The 20,419-nt window shown below is 43.0% G+C and overlaps 2 protein-coding genes across 2 annotated transcripts in view; one reads left to right on the top strand and one right to left on the bottom strand.

Annotated features, from left to right (window-relative positions):
• LOC122420697 (zinc finger protein 107-like) overlaps window positions 1-20,419 on the top strand; it is a 213,946-nt gene that overhangs the window by 69,236 nt on the left and 124,291 nt on the right. The window lies entirely within an intron of this gene.
• On the bottom strand, window positions 2,426-14,979 carry LOC122420630 (zinc finger protein 420-like). Its single transcript, XM_043435983.1, has 4 exons — window positions 14,762-14,979; window positions 8,352-8,478; window positions 7,732-7,827; window positions 2,426-3,630 (listed from the first exon to the last, which is right to left on the bottom strand). The coding sequence occupies exons 1-4, from the start codon at window positions 14,774-14,776 to the stop codon at window positions 2,687-2,689; spliced, it is 1,182 nt and encodes a 393-aa protein (XP_043291918.1). The 5' UTR covers window positions 14,777-14,979; the 3' UTR covers window positions 2,426-2,686.

Genomic DNA, 20,419 nt, shown 5'->3' with positions numbered 1-20,419 from the left:
TTAACCTGCAACCACCTCACCTAGACAGAAGGACCTTGAAAAGCTGAAAAGACCCACCTCTTCTGTTCTGTCTCAGGAAATATTCAGGAACAATCACTTCCTACCTGGAGACCAGCCTGCGAATTTACTTGTTGAACACTCCCCACAGAGAGCTCCTAACCCTCTGCTCACACAGACCATGTGAGCTGACTGACTTCCCCGGTCCAAATCCAGCTGGACCAATGCTGCTGCCTCTCCTCGGGCTGAAGCCGGGCCTCAGCTCTCACAAATGGACCAGGAGCCACGTTCTTAAGCCGGGATCTCCCTCAGAATCCCCTGGAGCACTTCCTACACACCACACTGATGCCCCCACAGGACCAAGAGAACTCTGTGGGTAGGTCGCTTCCTGACACTGGTCACGTGACCCTGATGGGAAACAGATGGAAACCACTTGGCTAAGGATTCTTTCTGAATCATTTCAGTGAATACAAATCACTCAAGGCCAGGGCCCCACTCTAAGAAGCTATGAATCTGCAGGTCTGAGGCGCAGAAATGAGTCTTTACCAGGCTTCCATGTGTTCTGATGTGTCTTCCCCAAGCCCACATTCAGACACCCAGAGCTCAAGCCCTCACACTCAGCACACCTGAGACCTCTCTGTAGGGGAGGATTTAGAATGGGAACTTCTGAGGGAGGTCAAGGCTAGAATCAGGCAGAGAAAGTTCCAGTACTTAGGGTTCAGGCCTTTCTAAGTGACCCTGGGTGAAGCGCTGTGGGCTCCTCAGGCTGAGTGTGGATGGGTCCATTCAAACCAGAGGAGCAGGATTCTGGTGAGCTCTGAGGGTGTCATGGAAGGGGGGCCTGTGAAGTACACCCTGGGGTTCAGCAAGACTGCTGGTCTCAAGGAAGAGGGTGATTTAGGGCAGGTGCTCACAGGACTGGCTGGTGTGAGTTCAAGGACCTGCAGGCTGCCTGCTCCCCAGACAGATGCTGAGTACAAAGGATGAGAACAAAGATGCTGAGAACAAAGGACAACTGAAGCAGGTGAGTTCATGACTCTAGGTCCTGAGAGAATTCACAGCAAGCTCTGAGTGATGTCATGGATAGAAGTGAGCAGAGAAAGAGGCAGTAATTGGGGTTCAGGTTTTTATAAGAGGCCCTGGGTGAAGTGCTGTGGGCTCCCCAGGCTGAGTGTGGATGGGTCCATTCAGACCAAAAGGACTCGGATTTTGGTGGCTCTGTGAGGGTGGCATTGAAGGGGAGCTTGTGAAGTAGCCCTGGGGTGCAACAAGCCTGCTGGTCTTAAGGAAGGGGGTCTTCTGGTGCAAGTGCTCACAGGACTGGCTGGTGTGAGTTCAAGGACCTGCAGGCTGCCTGCTCCCCAGACAGATGCTGAGGCAGCAACAGCATGGAGCAGTTCAGGGGAGCTCTCAACAGTACTCTATATGATCCTTCTTATTAGAACCGTCACAATGTCCCTGCAGTTACAGAGAGGGGGAAAAGTACAATGGAGAAATGATGGGAAATACATGATCAAATGATTTGAGGCTTAAGGGCAGTAAGGAAACTAACTGTTACAGATGCCATCCCACTGTGCTGCCAAAGATTTCACTGTCATGTGCTCTTCCCTGCAACCTTAAATAAGATGGGAGAGGTTAACGGTGGAGGTAGGTTAACACTTCATTCATTCACACCAACTTTACCACAAGAAGCCATTCAGTTTTATTGATTAACATGTATGAACATCACACACAATCAGAATAAAGCCTTTTATACTCCATTGTGTAACTTTGATTAAAAGACAGATTGCAAGCATAAACAATATTCATTCCTCTGATATAATGATCTGACAACTGTGATTTCTACGGTTACAAAATGGAGGCTAATCATTTAAGAAAGAAGACTTACAGTAATTACAGGAATTTTCTGGGAAGGGTTTCCCATACATTTTAGGGTATCAGAGGTTATTTGAAATATGTTAAACATTCATAATTTCTGCTGATATTATAAAACACATCAAGATTTCAGTGAACTGTCATTATATTAACCTTTAAAAGCATAACTTAATAACTTACGTCTTTAGTATGTGGAATTATTCCCTGAACACTTACATCATGGTGACCTACAGGGATGTGTGACATGGATGACAAACACCACCATTTAGATGTTTACTGTACATGTTACATTACTGTGTCCTTAATCTTCTAATGGAGAATAGATATAAATGATTTCTCCCTAGATAGAAGGGCTTCTCTCATCTTTGAGGTACCAACTATCAAAAACATAAGTTTGCATGCACACTAGAAATGAATCATACCTTGGATTAAGTAGAGAGTTGAACTACATTCATTCTCAAATAATCACAAATCATGTCAGTATAAACAAGGATACATTGCTAATAATTGTACCTTTATAAACATCAACCCTTCATCTTGGGATCCACACTAACATATCAATTTTCTATCTGCTTTAACTGTTGATTACTATCTATAGTACTTCTCTGTAAGAGGAACTTCGGAAAACAGGATTGATGTAAAGTTTTCTAGTATGGATTTTCTGGTATTTATTTAGATTTCAATTTTCATTAAATCATTTTCTACACTTTTTTTTCTTTTACATTTATACATCACTCCATATCTTTCTTATATAAATGGTCTCGTGTTTTCCGACGTGTATGTTTAGGACAAACTTCTTCCATCACTTATTTCATTATGAGGGTTTCTCTCCAGTATGTGCACTGAGATGCCTAGTGAGATGACTGCTATGCCTAAAGGCTTTTCCACATTCTTTACATTTATCAGGTTTCTCTCCAGTATGAATTCGCTGGTGTTTAGTAAGAGTTGAGGATTGACTAAAGGCTTTTCCACATTCTTTACATTTATAAGGTTTCTCTCCTGTATGAATTAACTGATGTTGTGTAAAGCCATAGCGCTGGCTAAAGGCTTTGCCACAATCCTTACATTTGTAAGGTTTCACTCCAGTATGAATTCGCTGGTGTTTAGTAAGAGTTGAGGATTGACTAAAGGCTTTTCCACATTCTTTACATTTATAAGGTTTCTCTCCAGTATGAATTCGCTGGTGTTTGGTAAGAGTTGTGTTTTTATTAAATGCTTTTCCACATTCTTTACATTTATAAGGTTTCTCTCCAGTATGAATTATCTGGTGTTTAGTAAGAGTTGAGGATTGACTAAAGGCTTTTCCACATTCTTTACATTTATAAAGTTTCTCTCCAGTATGAATTAACTGATGTTGAGTAAAGCCAAAGCGCTGGCTAAAGGCTTTGCCACAATCCTTACATTTATAAGGTCTCTCTCCAGTATGAATTCGCTGGTGTTGAGTAAGACCATAGCACCGGCTAAAGGCTTTGCCACAATCCTTACATTTATAAGGTTTCTCTCCAGTATGAATTTGCTGCTGGTGTCGAGTAAGACTTGAGTTCTGATTAAAGGCTTTGCCACACTTTGCACATTTATAAGGTTTCTCCCCAGTGTGAATTTGCTGATGATGACTAAGATTTGAGAAATAGATAAACACTTTGCCACATTCGCTACATTTATAAGGTTTCCTGCCAGTATGGATTTGCCGATGTTGACTAAGATTTGAACTCTGATTAAAGGCTTTGGCACATACTGTACACTTGAAAGGTTTCCTTCCTGAACGTGTTTTCCTGTGTTTACTTATATTAGATGAGGTACTGAAGACTTTCCCACATTTATTACACTTGTAATGTTTCCGTGGATTCTGAATTCTCTGCTGCTTAATCAGATTTGAAGACTGATTAGAAACTTTACCATATTCACTACAATTGTAAGTTTTCTGTCCACTATGAATACTCTTATTTAGAGAAAGATCTGATGCTTGATAAAAGATATTCTTACATTTACTACTTTTAGAATCCTTGTGTGAAGATTGAGCTCCCTGATGTTCCATAAAGTTTGAGTCTTGTTCAAAGTAATGCCCAGGTTCATTGCATGAATAGACCTTCACTCCATCATAAATAATTGTGTAATTATTGAAGCTGGAGGTCTTACTTAAGGTCTGACTCATTTTGTTACACATGGAATGTGCTTCCCTATTAACCATATCATGGGATGTATTGAACAATGCTGGTTGGATTACATCTCTTCCATTATCATCAACATTATACATCTTGGAATGGAGAGAAAATATCTGTTTCTGGAAGAATAATGACTTCCTAATCACAGATCCCTCAAATTGATTATATTGTGAGTTTTTCCCATCATTTTTAGATTTCTGGTTTTCAGACATGTTTAAATATATGTTGAATCGAAGCCTATGCTCAGAGTGGTTTGAAGGAGTATGTACAGTAGAGACTGGAGGACTTCCCAGATTTTCCACATTTCATTTCAGAGAACAAGAATGTTTCAAAAAACGATGTAAATTTTTTCTGAAGAACGTACACTTCTCAGCAGATGTTGAAGACTGAAATGAGTGTTTCCCCCAATTTGACTCAAGTAGCTCATTTCCTTCTACAGTAATGTCTGCATTATGTGTAACTGTCTCAATTTCTTTATGTCCATGTAAACATCCTCTCTGTCTTTCACACGCCCTTGTATGTTCTGAGTCTTTCATTAATTGCAAGTTTCTGAGGTGAAATCTTTCATATATTCCTAGGTTTGCTTTTGGGAACAAATCTTCTACCCTTGGTTTCTTTGGCATCAAATCCTGGGTGTCTTGAGGAGATATAGCTGAAAGATACCAAAGAAGTTGCCAGAGGATTAGGCAGACATGGACTTCATCTCTCTCCACAAATGCATCAACCATACATCAGAAATGGAACACTTCTCACCGAGCCCAGCTGAACACTAGCAGAGGACCTTGGAAATCTAAAAGGACAAGAAAGATTCCTGCTGAGCTAGGTAGGGCAAAAGAAAGAAGAAAGAAAAAGAACAGGAAAGGAAATGGGATGGGGCCTGCAACCCTGGGGGGATCTGAAGAGGGGAGAGGTCTCCACCTCCGGGGAAGGCCCTCACTCGGGGAGCCCAGCTGGGACAGAAGGGGAGCCTCATCCTCTGTGGGAGGAGAACACGACAGCAGTCAAAGGCAGCAGGACAGAGGAGACCTGCACATGGGGTACTGCCCCCAGCCCTGCCCACCCAGCCTGAGAGGGTGTCCACCACTGCAGACAAGGGCTGGGTGCTGAAATGTGGGGTCTGGAGAGCAGACCCAGGCAGAGGACTGCTGTGGGCTGTGAGGAGACGTCCTGTGGGAATGGCAGGGAGGGAGGAGCTCTGCAAACAGGAATGCTTGGGGAGGAAGCCTGAACCACCATAGAGCAGAGCGCCATTGCTGAGTCATGCCCCAAGCGAAGACCCACCATTGTTTGTAGCCTCTCTCCCCCTGTGCTGGCCCCTCCTCACCAGGCATCAGGAAGGGCTCCATTAGGGTGGGTGCTCTCATGAACCCAGCTGTTGCCTCTTCCTCCGCGCCCCTCACTTCCAGGGTAGACTGGTAGACTCTGGGAAACCTCGGGAGCAGCGGCCTGTAGTTTATCCACATGCCCAGAGCGGGCTGAAGCACTGCTGAGCCCCAGGGTCTGGCAATTTAAGGAAGTAAAGCTGATATCTCCACTGGAAGTTGCACAAACTCGTTTCTATACCATCACAGCTGTCTTTGTAAACTCAGCACCTTTAGAACGTCTGAGTGGACAAGGACGGCTCCCCCAGTCACAGCAGGTGTAGCTGTAGCAGCTGTAGGCTTCGTGGGCTCCCACACTAGGGGGCAGGGCCAGGCCGGAGTCTGAGCTGCCCCCACAGCACCACAGCAGGTCCAGCTCCATGATGAATGCAATCCTGGGCCCTGACTTCAAGGATCTATGCTGGTGACCTGGTGAAAACAACATCTGAGAGACCCCAGGGCCATGTGCCAGGATACCCATGGTTGAGGTGGGGCCAAGGGCAGTGCCAACCAGGGTCACACGAGACTCAGCCAATGGGTGAAAGTGACACACAGAGCACATCCCAAGGGGAACATCCCCAGAGCAGCAATCCTCAGGGGCTTCTCTCCCGGGTGTGTGCTCCAATCCCACCTGCCTCCACACAGATCAGGATCACAGCGAAGAAACAGATCTGGGGGCTCTTTTCCACAAACCAGGGCGCAGACCCACCACAGAAAGGGCGGTGACAGCCACAGAGCAAAGGGGAAGCTCCCCTCAATATCCAGGGCAGGCTCGGGTCACAGAAACAGCAGTCAAAAGTTCATCAAGGGGGTTAGGGCACAAACCTCTGGACCAACCTCACCCACCAGGGGACAGACACCAGGAGCAACAGGAACTAGGATCCTGCAGCCTGCAGAATGGAGACCACAAACACAGAAGATGTGACAAAATGAGAGGACAAAGAAGTGTCTTGTAGAGGAAGGAGCAAGATCAAAACCTGCTTAGATAAAAACTAAGTGAAGATGAGAGAGGCAATCAAATGATTACTTTTTGCTTAAAGTCCTCTTAAATTGAGACACCAAACATTTTCACAAGGGCTAGGTGCCTACTAATCCTTTCATTTACTTCTTATCACCTGTGTTTTTACTTGAGAATGTTGTATTAGATGTTTGAATCTAAAAATCATAAATGATATGACACAGAACTAATGTCCTAGCAAGTGAGGACACATAAGACAGAGTCCAGGGAAGCTCGGGATGAACAAGATAAATTAACAAAGTAGTAGTTCTTAAGAAATTAAACAAGAAGTGAGACTTTAAAAATATGATGGATCTAAAAATAAAAAAAATATGATGGAAACACCTGGGACTCGACTCAGTACTCTTTGGAGACCTAACTGGGGAGGAAATCTAAAACAGAGTGGCTATATGTATGTATAATTGATAATGTTTTCTGTACAGCAGCAGAACTTTGGAAAACAGCTACACTCCACTAAGAATTTAATAAAAAGATTTCTATATTTTATCGAAAAATCTTACCAGTTTGAAACAACCATTACAAATATGGAAAATGTTCTAAGTTCTATATGCCAATTTATTTTAAAATTTTTTGAGGTAATTGAATATATTAAAGTGTTTTACCATTCAGGAATTGGGACAAATACACTTAGGTATTTAACATGAGTTCGTATAAAGAGAAGAGAAACTTTAAAGTAACCATGAGACTTTCATTTTCCCATTTTAGGGAGGTTTTGCTCTATGCAGTGAAGACATTACTTAAGTTTGAAATGAATAAGGGCATATCTGCAGTTTCCAGTGGATTGGAAACTATAAATCAGAAAAACAAAACAAAACAAAAAAACAAACCTGTCCCAACTATTCCTAGGACTTTGGCAGTATGTCTATGACTCCACTTACACAGTTCTGTTTAAAGGTAGAAACAAACTTTAAAAGGAGTATCATATAGTCACTCAGAAGTGTGCACAGTTTTCCTAGGATCACCAAGAAATGAAAGAGCAGCCAACTCATGCAGGTTGTCACAGGCCAAGAGGAGAATTTTAGTTCTCACTGTGAGTGAGAAAAGCAATCACTGGAGATGAATTCATGAATGATTCAAGAGACAGAATGGGGCAGGTGATAGCCATCTATGACAGCAACAGAAATAAACCCAGACTTCTCCAAAAGCATTTCCACTGAAGCAGATCTTCCCAAACCACATGATACAGGATGACTTCCTCACTGATCCTCACAGAATCAACCATACGTATATATAGCCACTCTGTTTTAGATTTCCTTCCCAGGCAGGTCTCTCACTGTACCTCTCACCTGAGTCATCGGCTCCATCCATTCACACCTACCTGGGTATATGCCTGTTGTCTGCATTCTCCTTATATTCCTGAGATCCTTCATTTGCTCCAGAAAGGTGACCAAGTCTGGCTTAGAGACCACAAGACCTGTTCATCGGAGAAAGGAATATTTCTTGTGCTAGAGATTCATCAGTTTCCAATCCAATATGTATTCAGGCGAGAAGAGAACACATGGGTGAATGTTAAAACAGCCCAGAGAATGATTCCCCAGATGCTCCCCCCCGCCCCAAATACTTTATTGAAAGTACCTATATAATGCTAACTAATACAAAATGTTAAGTCCTGAGATTCTGGTCAAGTGCCACTAAGGCAAAAGTAAGTAGTGGAAATGTGAAATTAAGAGAACGTACAACTATTTGATACCACAGAACTTACACAATCACCACTGCCCTAGAAGGAGGCAGATTACATAAAGGAAGACAAAGGTTACAAGCATAATGGATCATCATAACGAAGCCTTTCTTTCTAAACTCACAGATACTCATTTCCACCTACAAAGCAGAGATCTCAAACAAATGTGCGGAGCAGAAACTTTCAGAAGACATTCTAGAAATGAAGGAACCAAAACCCTGAGGTTTAGATAAGCGATTCTGAAAGGCAGTTGTCCTCACCCAAGGAAGCCAGGTTCCTATAGTTCTCTACCATCACGTCCGTGTACAAGTCCCGCTGACTGAGGTCCAGGCATTCCCACTCCTCTTGAGTGAAGTCTATGGCCACATCCCGGAAGGTCAGCCGTCCCTAAAATACAAAGTACAGATGCCCTGGGGCCGTGGGAAGACTTCCTAATGTGACCCATAATGGAAACAGCAAGTTCAGAGACCTGGTTTTCCTTTAGGCGAGTGGCTGCTAGTACACAAGAATATAATTTTACACAGTAGTATTTTCTTTTTTGGGTGTTAATTCTAGCAAGTCTTGTAGGTCTTCATAGAACTATTTAACTTCAGCTTCTTCAGCATTACTGGTCGGGGCATAGACTTGGATTACCGTGATATAGAATGGTTTGCCTTGGAAATGAACAGTGATCATCCTGTCGTTTTTGAGATTGCATTCAAGTACTGCATTTCAGACTCTCTTGTGGACTATGATGGCTACTCTATTTCTTCTAAGGAATTCCTGCCCACAGTAGTAGATATAATGGTCATCTGAGTTAAATTCACCCATTCCAGTCCATTTTAGTTTGCTGATTTCTGAAATGTCGATGTTCACTCTTGCCATCTCCTGTTTGATTGCTTCCAATTTACCTTGATTCATGGACCTAACGTTCCAGGTTCCTATGCAATATTGCTCTTGACAGCATCGGACCTTGCTTCCATCACCAGTCACATCCACAACTGGATGTTGTTTTTGCTTTGTCTCTGGCTCTTCATTCTTTCTGGAGTTATTTCTCCACTGATCTCCAGTAGCATATAGGGCACCTACCAACCTGGGGAGTTCATCTTTTTGCCATTTCATACTGTTCATGGGGTTCTCAAGGCAGGAATACTGAAGTGTTTGGCCATTCCCTTCTCCAGTGGACTACATTTTGTCAGAACTCTCCACCAGATTTGGGTGGCCCTGCACAGCATGGCTCATAGTTTCATTAAGTTAGACAAGGCTGTGATCCATGTGATTAGATTGGTTAGTTTTCCATGATTGTGGTTTTCAACCTGTCTACCCTCTGATGGAGAAGGATAAGAGGCCTATGGGAGCTTCCTGATGGGATAGACAGACTGAGGGGGAAACTGGGTCTTGTTCTGGTGGGCAGGGCCATGCTCAGTTATTCTTGAATCCAATTTTCTCTTGATGGGTGGAGCTGTGTTCCCTCCCTGCTATTTACCTGGGTCAAGCTATGGTTGGTTTCCCTGATGGCTCAGATGGTGAAGCATCTACCTGCAATGTGGGAGACCTGGGTTTGATCCCTGGGTTGGGCAGATCCCCTGGAGAAGGAAATGGCAGCCTACTCCAGTACTCTTGCCTGGAAAACTCCATGGACAGAGGAGCCTGGTAGGCTACAGTCCATGGGGTCACAAAGAGTAGGACACGACTGAGTGACTTCACTCACTAAACTGTGGTTGAGGGAATGAAGATAATGGTGACCTTCCTCAAAAGATCCCATGCATGCACTGCTAGCCTGTGCCCCCAACCCTGCAGCAGGCCACCACCAACCCTTCTAGAATTAACACCCCCCAAAAATGTACTTTTCATTATAGGGGACTGGAATGCAAAAGTAAGAAGTCAAGAAACACCTGGAGTAACAGGCAAATTTGGCCTTGGAGTACAGAATGAAGCAGGGCAAATGCTAATAGAGTTCTGCCAAGAGAATGCACTGGTCATAGCAAACACCCTCTTCCAACTACACAAGAGAAGACTCTACACATGGACATCACCAGATGGCCAAAACTAAAATCAGATTGATTATATTCTTTGCAGCCAAAGATGGAGAAGCTCTATACAATCAGCAAAAATAAGACTGGGAGCTGACTGTGGTTCTGATCATGAACTCCTTCTTGCCAAATTCAGACTTAAATTGAAGGAAGCAGGGAAAACCACTGGACCATTCAAGTATGACCTAACGATTATACAGTGGAATAGATTTAAGGGACTAGATCTGATAGACACAGTGCCTGATGAACTATGGATGGAGGTTCATGACATTGTAAAGGATGATCAAGACCATCCCCAAGAAAAAGAAATGCAAAAAAGCAAAATGGCTGTCTGAGGAGGCCTTACAAATAGCTGTAAAAAGAAGAGAATCCAAAAGCAAAGGAGAAAAGGAAAGATATACCCATTTGAATGCAGAGTTCCAAAGAATAGCACGGAGAGATAAGAAAGCCTTCCTCAGCAATCAATGCAAAGAAATAGAGGAAAACGACAGAATGGGAAAGACTAGAGATCTCTTCAAGAAAATGAGAGATACCAAGGGAACATTTCATGCAAAGATGGGCTCGATAAAGGACAGAAATGGTATGGACCTAACAGAAGCAGAAGATATGAAGAAGAGGTGGCAAGAATACACAGGAGAACTGTACAAAAAAGATCTTCATGAGCCAGATAATCATGATGGTGTGATCACTCACCTAGAGCCAGATATCCTGGAATGTGAAGTCAAGTGGGCCTTAGAAAGCATCACTTCGAACAAAGCTAGTGGAGGTGATGGAATTCCACTTGAGCTATTTCAAATCCTAAAAGATGATGCTGTGAAAGTGCTGCACTCAATATGCCAGCACATTTGGAAAACTCAGCAGTGGCCACAGGACTGGAAAAGGTCAGTTTTCATCCCAATCCCTAAGAAAAGCAATGCCAAATAATGATCAAAGTACTGCACAACTGCACTCATCTCACATGCTAGCAAAGCAATGCCCCAAATTCTACAAGCCAAGTTTCAACAGCGTGAACCATGAACTTCCAGATGTTGAAGCTGGTTTTAGAAAAGGCAGAGTAACCAGAGATCAAATTGCCAACATCTACTGGATCATCGAAAAAGCAAGAGAGTTCCAGAAAAACATCTATTTCTGCTTTATTGACTACGCCAAAGCCTTTGACTGTGTGGATCACAATAAACTGTGGAAAATTCTGAGATGGGAATACCAGACCATCTGACTTGTCTCTTCAGAAACCTGTATGCAGGTTAGGAAGCAACAGTTAGGACTGGACATGGAAGAAGAGACTGGCTCCAAATGGGAAAAGGAGTACGTCAAGGCTGTATATTGTCACCCTGCTTATTTAACTTATATGCAGAGTATATCATGAAAAACACTGGGCTGGAAGAAGCACAAGCTGAAATCAAGATTGCTGGGAGAAATATCAATAACCTCAAATATGCACATGACACCACCCTTGTGGCACAAATGAAGAGGAACTGAAAAGCCTCTTGAAAGTGAAAGAGAGGAGAGTGAAAAAGTTGGTTTAAAGCTCAATATTCAGAAAACTAAGATCATGGCATCTGGTCACATCACTTCATCGGAAATAGATGGGGAAACAGTGGAAACAGTGTCAGACTTTATTTTTGGGGTCTCCCAAATCACTGCAGATGGTGATTGCAGCCATGAAATAAAAAGACGCGTACTCTTTGGAAGGAAAGTTATGGCCAACCTGGATAGCACATTTAAAAGCAGAGACATTACTTTGCTAACAAAAGTCCCGCTAGTCAAGGCTATGGTTTTTCCAATAGTCATGTATGGATGTTAGAGTTGGACGGTGAAGAAAACTGAGTGCCGAAAAACTGCTGCTTTTGAACTGTGGTGTTGGAGAAGACTCTTGAGAGTCCCTTGGACTGCAAGGAGATCCAACCAGTCCATCCGAAAGGAGATGAGTCCTGGGTTTTCATTGGAAGGATTGATGTTGAAGCTGAAACTCCAATACTTTGGCTACCTCATGCAAAGAGTTGACTCATTGGAAAAGACCCCAATGTTGGGAAGGATTGGGGGCAGGAGGAGAAGGGAAAGACAGAGGATGAGATGGCTGGATTGCATCACCGACTTGATGGACATGGGTTTGGTTAGACTCTGGGAGCTGGTGATGGACAGGGAGGCCTGCCGTGCTGTGATTCATGGGTTCACTAAGAGTCAGACATGACTGAGCGACTGAACTGAACTGAACTGAATATATCTTTCTGACAGTTTTTCAGAGTCTGCAATGTGCAACAGAAATAATTGAAAATGAATAATGTTGCTGTTGTGTCGTTTGACAAATATTTTAACAGACATTCTTTAAAGGGCAGAGCTGAAATTTTATTTCACTTGATGACTCTAGACTTTAATAAAACACAGACAAATATACAGACACAACTCTAATGAAAGTTAATAGAAACTTCTGTATTTGTAAATCATACTAAAAATGAGAAAAATGTTAGTTACTCTGTTGTGTCCTACTCTTTGGGACCCCAGGGACTATAGCCTGGCAGGCATCTCTGTCCATGGGCGTCTCCAGGCTAGAATACTGGACTGAGTAGCCATTCCCTTCTCCAGGGAATCTTATGGGAAAAAAAAAAGAAACAATTCGATGTAATCATGCTAACATGTTTATACACAGAGACGTATACTACAATGAGACTACATACTCAGTAATAGTAATAGAGAAAAACTGTCATGTCAACAATATCAGGATAATTTCTAACTGATTAAAAATATACATAAATATTTGAGGATGATATTATTTTAATTTTTAAAAATAGACTAGGGTACAGACATATACAACGATATAAAATAAAGTGGAGCTCTGGTTCCGAATTTCTAAATTTCCTGGAAGCCTGTATCATTTGCACTGAACTATATTTTAAAATTTGACACAGGGGAAGAAAAGAAAAACAAAAAACAACCAACCACTTAACACTGTTGAACTTAGATTAGCACTAATATGATTCTTGTAAACATTTTGGAAAATACAGAAATAGGATGAAACTATGTCTGTGATGTGAGCGTGGAGTGGACTGGAAATGGTAAGACCGAGGCTTGAGTGATGAAAACCCCCACTCCCCAAACCCAGCATCTCTCCTAAGCACATGCGAGTGTTGTCAACTACAAGCTGGCACTTGCCAAGAGTATTGCCAGCAACAGAACAACAACAAGGGCGTTTGTCACCTGCCTCTGTGGAAAATGAACCCTATGGTGCTTCAAGTGCTGACTGCAACCGCCCCCGAGGGGGTTCAGGCTGCACTGAGGCACTCTGCTCCAGGGAATCTGGTGGAACAGGGCTTTAGAGAGTTAGGTATTTTCAGGAGCTGATTTCATGATCCCAATCCTTGCATCTCTTCATATCTGTGTGGGCTGGGCTTAGTCACTTAGTTGTACTGTGTCTGTGGGCATTCTCCAGGCAAGGATACCAGAGTGGGTTGCCACGCCCTCCTCAAGGGGATCTTCCCAACCCATGGATCAAACCAAGGTCTCCCGCACTGCAGGCAGATTCTTTAGCATCTGAGCCATCAGGGAAGCCCCTTCACATCTAGAAAAGCACCAAATCAGTGAACGGTGACATCAGCTCCTCATGACTGGCAGAAAAGCTTTTCTAAAGTAAATGCTTGACTGCACTGAACTCCCCCTTCACTAAAATCTTATCTATTGACCTTCCCCGCTGCCTCTTTAGTGCAGTCTGTCAGAGTTATCTGAGGTGCTGTCTCCTGGGTTGCTGTCCTTATTTTGCTCTAAATAAAACTTAACTCACAATTCTCAAGTTGTGTGTCTGTTTTAGCCAACAGTGTTCATTGTTCAAAGCGAAGAGAAACCAAGATGATAAAGAGTTTCCCACTAACTGTGATAGTTGCGCATATCCCTCAGTTTTTCTTTCCAAGACACTTTTTGAAGACAGAAAAAAAAACAAAAAACAAAAACATGCACTGGAATCTCACAGAAGCACCTGAACCAGTGAACATCTGAGGTCATGGGGGTAAGAAGTACATGGAAAAATGCGTTATCACTGCCAGGTATTTTAGCAATATTATGAAAACCATGATCTCAATCTACTATGAAAAATATCCGTTTTATGCAAATTCTACTGCATATATACCTCGCATGATCTGGAAACTAATAGTACATTTAATAGTAAGTTTTTCTTATCGATATAGAGGCTAGTCATTGTACTTTTTTCATTTCTGAAAATTTTCTGAAAAGTTCTAAACTGCTGAGTTCACGCTACTTTAAGGGCATTTTAAACTCCTGTTCTAAAGAACTGAATTGCATCCACATGTAAACTCATCATGGCATTTCCCCTACTTCCCTAGGATCCCAACGCCGAACCACATTCCAACGGGAGTCTCAGACACCTGTGTTCACCTCTCACAAAGGGAATATATTCACCAGTTGAAAGTCACTAATTCATGTCGAGGATTCATCAGGACAGAAAGAAGAAAAGGCTGTGGGACACAAGCGAGAAGCAGGCTAAAGAGCCGGTCTTCACGATTATGAGGAAAAAAGACAAAAGAGGAAGTTGACAACAAATCCCCAGGGAGAAAACCTGGACTCAGAGAAGTAAAGGTTTGCGGATTCTCAGTCCAGGCATTTCAGGAGGAAAAGCAGACACAGCCCCAGACCCGGGACAGGACGTTTACCTGAGAAGCTGCCATTCCCTCCTCTTCTTCCTCCTGCTGTGTCTCTTCTGGGGATATTATGCAGCAAAAACACGTCTACGTATTGAGAAAACAGCATCCACACAGCTCTTTCACCTGCAACTGCTGCAGTGAAAAAGAAGAAAGAGTTTTCTTGGTTCTCTCTCCCTTTCCCGAGCTCTTTGGTCACTTTCTCTGTTCCTGAGCTGTAGTGGGTAATCAAGATGAGGCTGAATCACATCCTGGGTTTGGTGCTCAGTTTCGTCATTCTCTTTGCAGACTACCCCTGCTATTTCTTCTCTTATTTTTCACATTAGAGAGAGCAGGCCACAGAACAATTCACAAGAGAACATGGACCCAACTTCCGAGCAACCTGACTCTGACTCTGAGGACGTTTAAAACTATGCAGGAGGCAGACCTTCCAGGAGCCCTGAGCTTGAGCCCTCAGCTCTGCCAGCCCCAGAGCTCTGGAGGGAGGAATTAGGGCGGGAACTTCTAGAAACAAAGAACCTCAGCCTGATTCCCTGGGGAGGGGCTCTTTCAATGATGGGTGTGGCCCTGCCAGGCCTGTGCCCGTGGGGGAGGGGAGGGGAGGGGTGAGTGTTTGGTGGGAATCACCTGGGGGCCCTGGGTTCCTGCAAGGCTTTGCTCTCAGGATTCTAGGAAAGATGGCCTGAGTCCTTAGGTTTGTTGTTGTTGTTTTTACTCCCATCTGTAACCTGGGGACACTGGTTTTCACAAAATGATTTGCACTGTGAACACCTCTGTGCAGGTGGGGGGCCTCCTACTTCAGAGACAAGGGGCCTGGAGGTGTTTCCATCACAGCTTTCTTTAAAAATAAACTAGAGGCCGCAGTGGACCTTGGGTTAACAGTCTATGGGCAGGGACAGATGCCTTTCAAAATGATGCCCTAAAAGCTATCTGATGACCAACCAAAGAAATAATGATCAGTGTTATTTCATTAGTAAACTTACCCATAAATTAATACATGAAAGGGATTCTCTGGTGGTTCAGATGATAAAGAGTCTGCCTGCAAAGTGGGAGACCCAAGTTTGATCCCTGGGTCAGGAAGATCCCCTGGCGAAGAAAATGGCAACCTTCTCCAGTATTCTTGCCTGGAGATGGATGGATGGAGGAGCCTGGAGGGCTACAGTCCATAGGGTTACAGAGTCAGACAAGACAGAACGACTTCACTTTCACTTTCAACACAGAAAAATGTTGCTGCTCTACCTCATGTTGGTATTTCTAGGTTTTATGAATCATATACTACAGTTTGTTCTCTGCTCTTTTTAAATAGCTCTATTCTCTCACATCTTTCAGGGATAACTGAGTAAGGAAAAATTAAATAGAGGAGCATATCCATTTTTCTAATAGTGTCTATTCTAAAATGTATTCAGTGTGCATGTACCAGTACCAATATCTTAGATGATTCAGTTTCACAGCAGAAATGAGAGTAAGGTACAGAGATTTCCCATATACATCCTGTTCCCACACATAGACAATCTCCCTATTTATCTTTCTCCACCTGAAGATCCCTTTGTGGCACTGATGAATCTACAGAGACATTAAGTAAAGTTTCTAGTTTCACCTCATGTTTGTCTTTTAGGGATGTGTACAGACATCCTGGAATGTGAAGTCAAGTGGGCCTGAGGAAGCATCACTACAAACAAAGCTAGTGGACGTGATGGAATTCAAGCGGAACTATTTCAAATTTTAAAAGATGATGCTGTGAAAGTGCTGCACTCAAAATGCCAGCAAATTTGAAAAAGTCAGCAGTGGCCACAGGACTGGAAGAGGTCAGTTTTCATTCCAATTCCAAAGAGAGGCAATGCCAAAGCATGCTCAAACTACCACACAATTGAACTCATCTCACAGGCTAGCAAAGTAGTGTTCAGAATTCTCCAAGCCAGGCTTCAACAATTCGTGAACCACGAGCTTTCAGATGTTCAAGCTCGTTTTAGAAAAGGCAGAGGAGTCAGCTATCAAATTGACAACATCTGCTGGATCATCGAAAAAGCAAGAGATTTCTGAAGAAACGTCTATTTCTGCTTTTTTGACTATGCCAAAGCCTTTGACTATGTGGATCACAATCAACTGGAAAATTCTGAAAGAGATGGGAATAACAGACCACCTGACCTACCTCTTGAGAAATCTGTGTGCAGGTCAGGAAGCAACAATTAGAACTGGACATGGAACAACAGACTGGTTCCAAATAGGAAAAGGAGTACGTCAAGGCTGTCTATTGTCACTGTCATTATTTAACTTCTATGCAGAGTACATCACGAGAAACGCTGGGCTGGAAGAAGCACAAGCTGGAATCAAGAGTGCCATGAGAAATATCAGTAACCTCAGATATGCAGATGACACCACCCTTATGGCAGAAAGTGAAGAGGAACTAAAAAGCCTCTTGATGAAAGTGAAAGAGGAGAGTGAAAAAGATGGCTTAAAGCTCAACATTTAACAAACTAAGATCACGGAAATTGGTCCCATCACTTCATGGCAAATAGATGGGGAAACAGTGGAAACAGTGACAGACTTTATTTTTGAGGACTTCAAAATCACTGCAGATGGTGACTGCAGTCATGACATTAAAAGATGCTTACCCTTTGGAAAGAAAGTTATGACCAACCTAGACATCATACTAAAAAGGAGAGACCTTACGTTGCCAACAAAGGTCTGACTAGTTAAGGCTATGGTTTTTCCAGTGGTCATATATGGATGTGACAGTTGGACTATAAAGAAAGCTGAGCACCCAAGAATTGATGCTTTTGAGCTGTGGTGTTCGAGAAGACTCTTGAGAGTCACTTGGACTTCAAGGAGATCCAACCAGTCCATCCTTAAGGAGATCAGTCCTGGGTTTTCATTGGAAGGACTGAGGTTGAAGCTGAAACTCCAATACTTTGTCCACCTGATGTGAAGAACTGACTCATTGGAAAAGATGCTGACACTGGGAAAGATTGAAGGTGGGAGGAGAAGGGGACAACAGAGGATGAGATGGTTGGATGGCATCAGCAACTCATTGGATATGAGTTTGAGTTAACTCTGGGAGTTGGTGATGGACAAGGAGGCCTGGCGTGCTGTGGTCCACGGGGTCTCAAAGAGTCAGACATGACTGAACAACTGAACTGACTGACTCTATGGGTCTGGGCAAATTTATAACTTGTGTCCATTACAACAGTTTAACACAATGATTTCATGGTCCTGAACTCAGGGTATTCATAGCCCCTCCTTTAAAACCCATGGCAACCCCTGACCATTTTAATCTCTTCTACATTCCTGACTAGATTATCAAGTGTCTCTGTGGTAAAAAATCCACCTGTCATTGCAAGTGACCCAAGTGATGTAAGTTCAATTCTTGGGTAAGGAATTCCCTGGAAAAAGAAATTACCACCGACTCCAGTGTTCTTTCCTGGGAAATCTCATAGACAGAGGTACCTGGCAGGCTACAGCCCATTGGGCCCCAAAGACTCAGACACAATGGAGCACATAAGAACATTTACCTACACCAAAATAACATATTGTAAAAATCATACTTTTTGTAGCATTTTCCGATGGGCTTCCTTCACATAGTAAAATGCATGGAATGATCATCCATGTATTTTACACCTTGAAAGTTTAATACAAAAAAGCTTAATATCTGTCCTTCTAGCCTGCTTATTAAATAGGTTCACCAATAACATTTTCTAGATTCATATGCATATATAGGATTAATACCATATAGGTTAATACCATATTTTCACGAATGTAGAGATTAGACCTGTGGACACAGTGGTAGAATGAGAGGGGGCCCAATTGAGAGAATAGCCTTGACATATATTCACCACAATGTGTAAAACAGGTAGCAGGTGGGAAGCTGCTCCATAGCACAGAGAGCTCAGTGCGGGGCTCTGTGATGGCTAGAGGGGTGAGACGGAGATCTGGGAGGGAGGTGCGAGAGAGAGTGGGTGTGCTTATACCTATGGCTGATTGATGAGGTTGTCCAGCAGAATCTAACACAACATTGTAAAGCAATTATATTCCAAAAAATATATATTCATCTCAAAAGAAAAAAGAAAAACCAGACATAACACAGTGCTTAGGAACCCCCCTGACAGTGTGGGGCCCTCGGGCCTCATCCCTGGTCCAGGAATACCCCCACGCGCTCTGGGAAGATGAAGCCTGTGCGCCTCAGCTCCTGAGGCTGGGTGGGGGGGCGACTTGGTCCTTTAGATGGGCACGAGGCAAAAGAAAGATGCTCAGCATCGCTAAATAATAAGAAATGCAGAGCAAACTGACAGTGATACATCACCTCCTGACAGTCAGAGTAACAACTAGCAGAAAGCCCACTAATAATGTCATAAACGCGGAAGAGGCTTGGAGATCAGGGAACCTCCTGAATGGCTGGAGGGAGTGTAAGCGGGTGCACTCACTTGGGAGGACAGTGTGGAAGTTCCTTAAAAACATAACCTCCTGACATTAAAGGAAATGAATTCCCAGAATAGTAGACAAAATAGATTAATTGACAAATTTATAAGATTTGCAGTTTTAGTAAACCATCTGCACTTCTGAAATGAGCGGTTGTGGCCTAGCATTTTTAAATCCTTTGAGTAAATGTGTATGAATACACACACACTCACATGTTCCTTGTGTTTCTCACGGCTAGCATTTATACCTTCAGATATTTATTTATTCTATTCAATGTATGTTATATAAATTATATAACATATATACTTTCAGATATTTATATATTGCCTTCAATGTATCTCACAGCCATGAGAAAACTGTTCCTTTAAGCCAAGGCAAGAAACATGTGGTAAGAATTAAACAGGGTAAAATATTATAAATCTTCATTCAGAATTTTACCATCATGGCTTTTAAGTATTCTTGTGACAAATGTTAAATTTACATTTGCTTAAATGAGCCCATGAAAAGTCTTACTTAGCTCAACAGAAGAACAAAGGACAACTGAAGCAGGTGAGTTCATGACTCTAGGTCCTGAGAGAATTCACAGCAAGCTCTGAGTGAGGTCAAGGATAGAAGTGAGCAGAGAAAGAGGCAGTAATTGGGGTTCAGGTTTTTATAAGAGGCCCTGGGTGAAGTGCTGTGGGCTCCCCAGGCTGAGTGTGCATGGGTCCATTCAGACCAAAAGGACTAGGATTTTGGTGGCTCTGTGAGGGTGGCAGTGAAGGGGAGATTGTGAAGTAGCCCTGGGGTTCAGCAAGCCTGCTGGTCTAAGGAAAGTGGTCTTCCAGTGCAAGTGCTCACAGGACTGGCTGGTGTGAGTTCAAGGACCTGCAGGCTGCCTGCTCCCCAGACAGATGCTGAGGGCAGCAACAGCATGGAGCCGTTCAGGGGAGCTCTCAACAGGACTCTGTATGATCCTTCTTATTAGAACCATCACAATGTCCCTGCGGTTAAAGAGGGGAAAAGTACAATGGAGAAATGATGGGAAATACATGATCTAATGATTTGAAACTTAAGGGCAGGAAGGAAACTAATTGTTACAGACTTCACCCATCTATGCTACCGAAAAGTTTCTTGTTAGGTATTCTTTCCTGAAACCTTCAATTGCTAGGCTAACACTTCATTCATTACATACCAACATTTACACAAGAAACCATTCGGTTTTATTGATTAATATGTATGCTTATCACACACAGAATAAAACCTTTTACACTCCGC

Source organism: Cervus canadensis, chromosome 18, assembly GCF_019320065.1.
Source record: "Cervus canadensis isolate Bull #8, Minnesota chromosome 18, ASM1932006v1, whole genome shotgun sequence".
Taxonomy (NCBI): domain Eukaryota; kingdom Metazoa; phylum Chordata; class Mammalia; order Artiodactyla; family Cervidae; genus Cervus; species Cervus canadensis.
Note: the sequence above shows the minus strand (reverse complement) of the source record. Positions and strands in the feature narration are given on the sequence as shown.

Bases quoted from the DNA above. Each gene is read 5' to 3' on its own strand.
- LOC122420630 (XM_043435983.1), bottom strand. The intron at 7,828-8,351 runs GTGAGGACAACT...TCCGATGAACAG, and splicing joins TAGGAACCTGGCTTCCTTGG to GTCTTGTGGTCTCTAAGCCA. The intron at 3,631-7,731 runs GTAGGTGTGAAT...AAACACGTTCAG, and splicing joins GACAACAGGCATATACCCAG to GAAGGAAACCTTTCAAGTGT.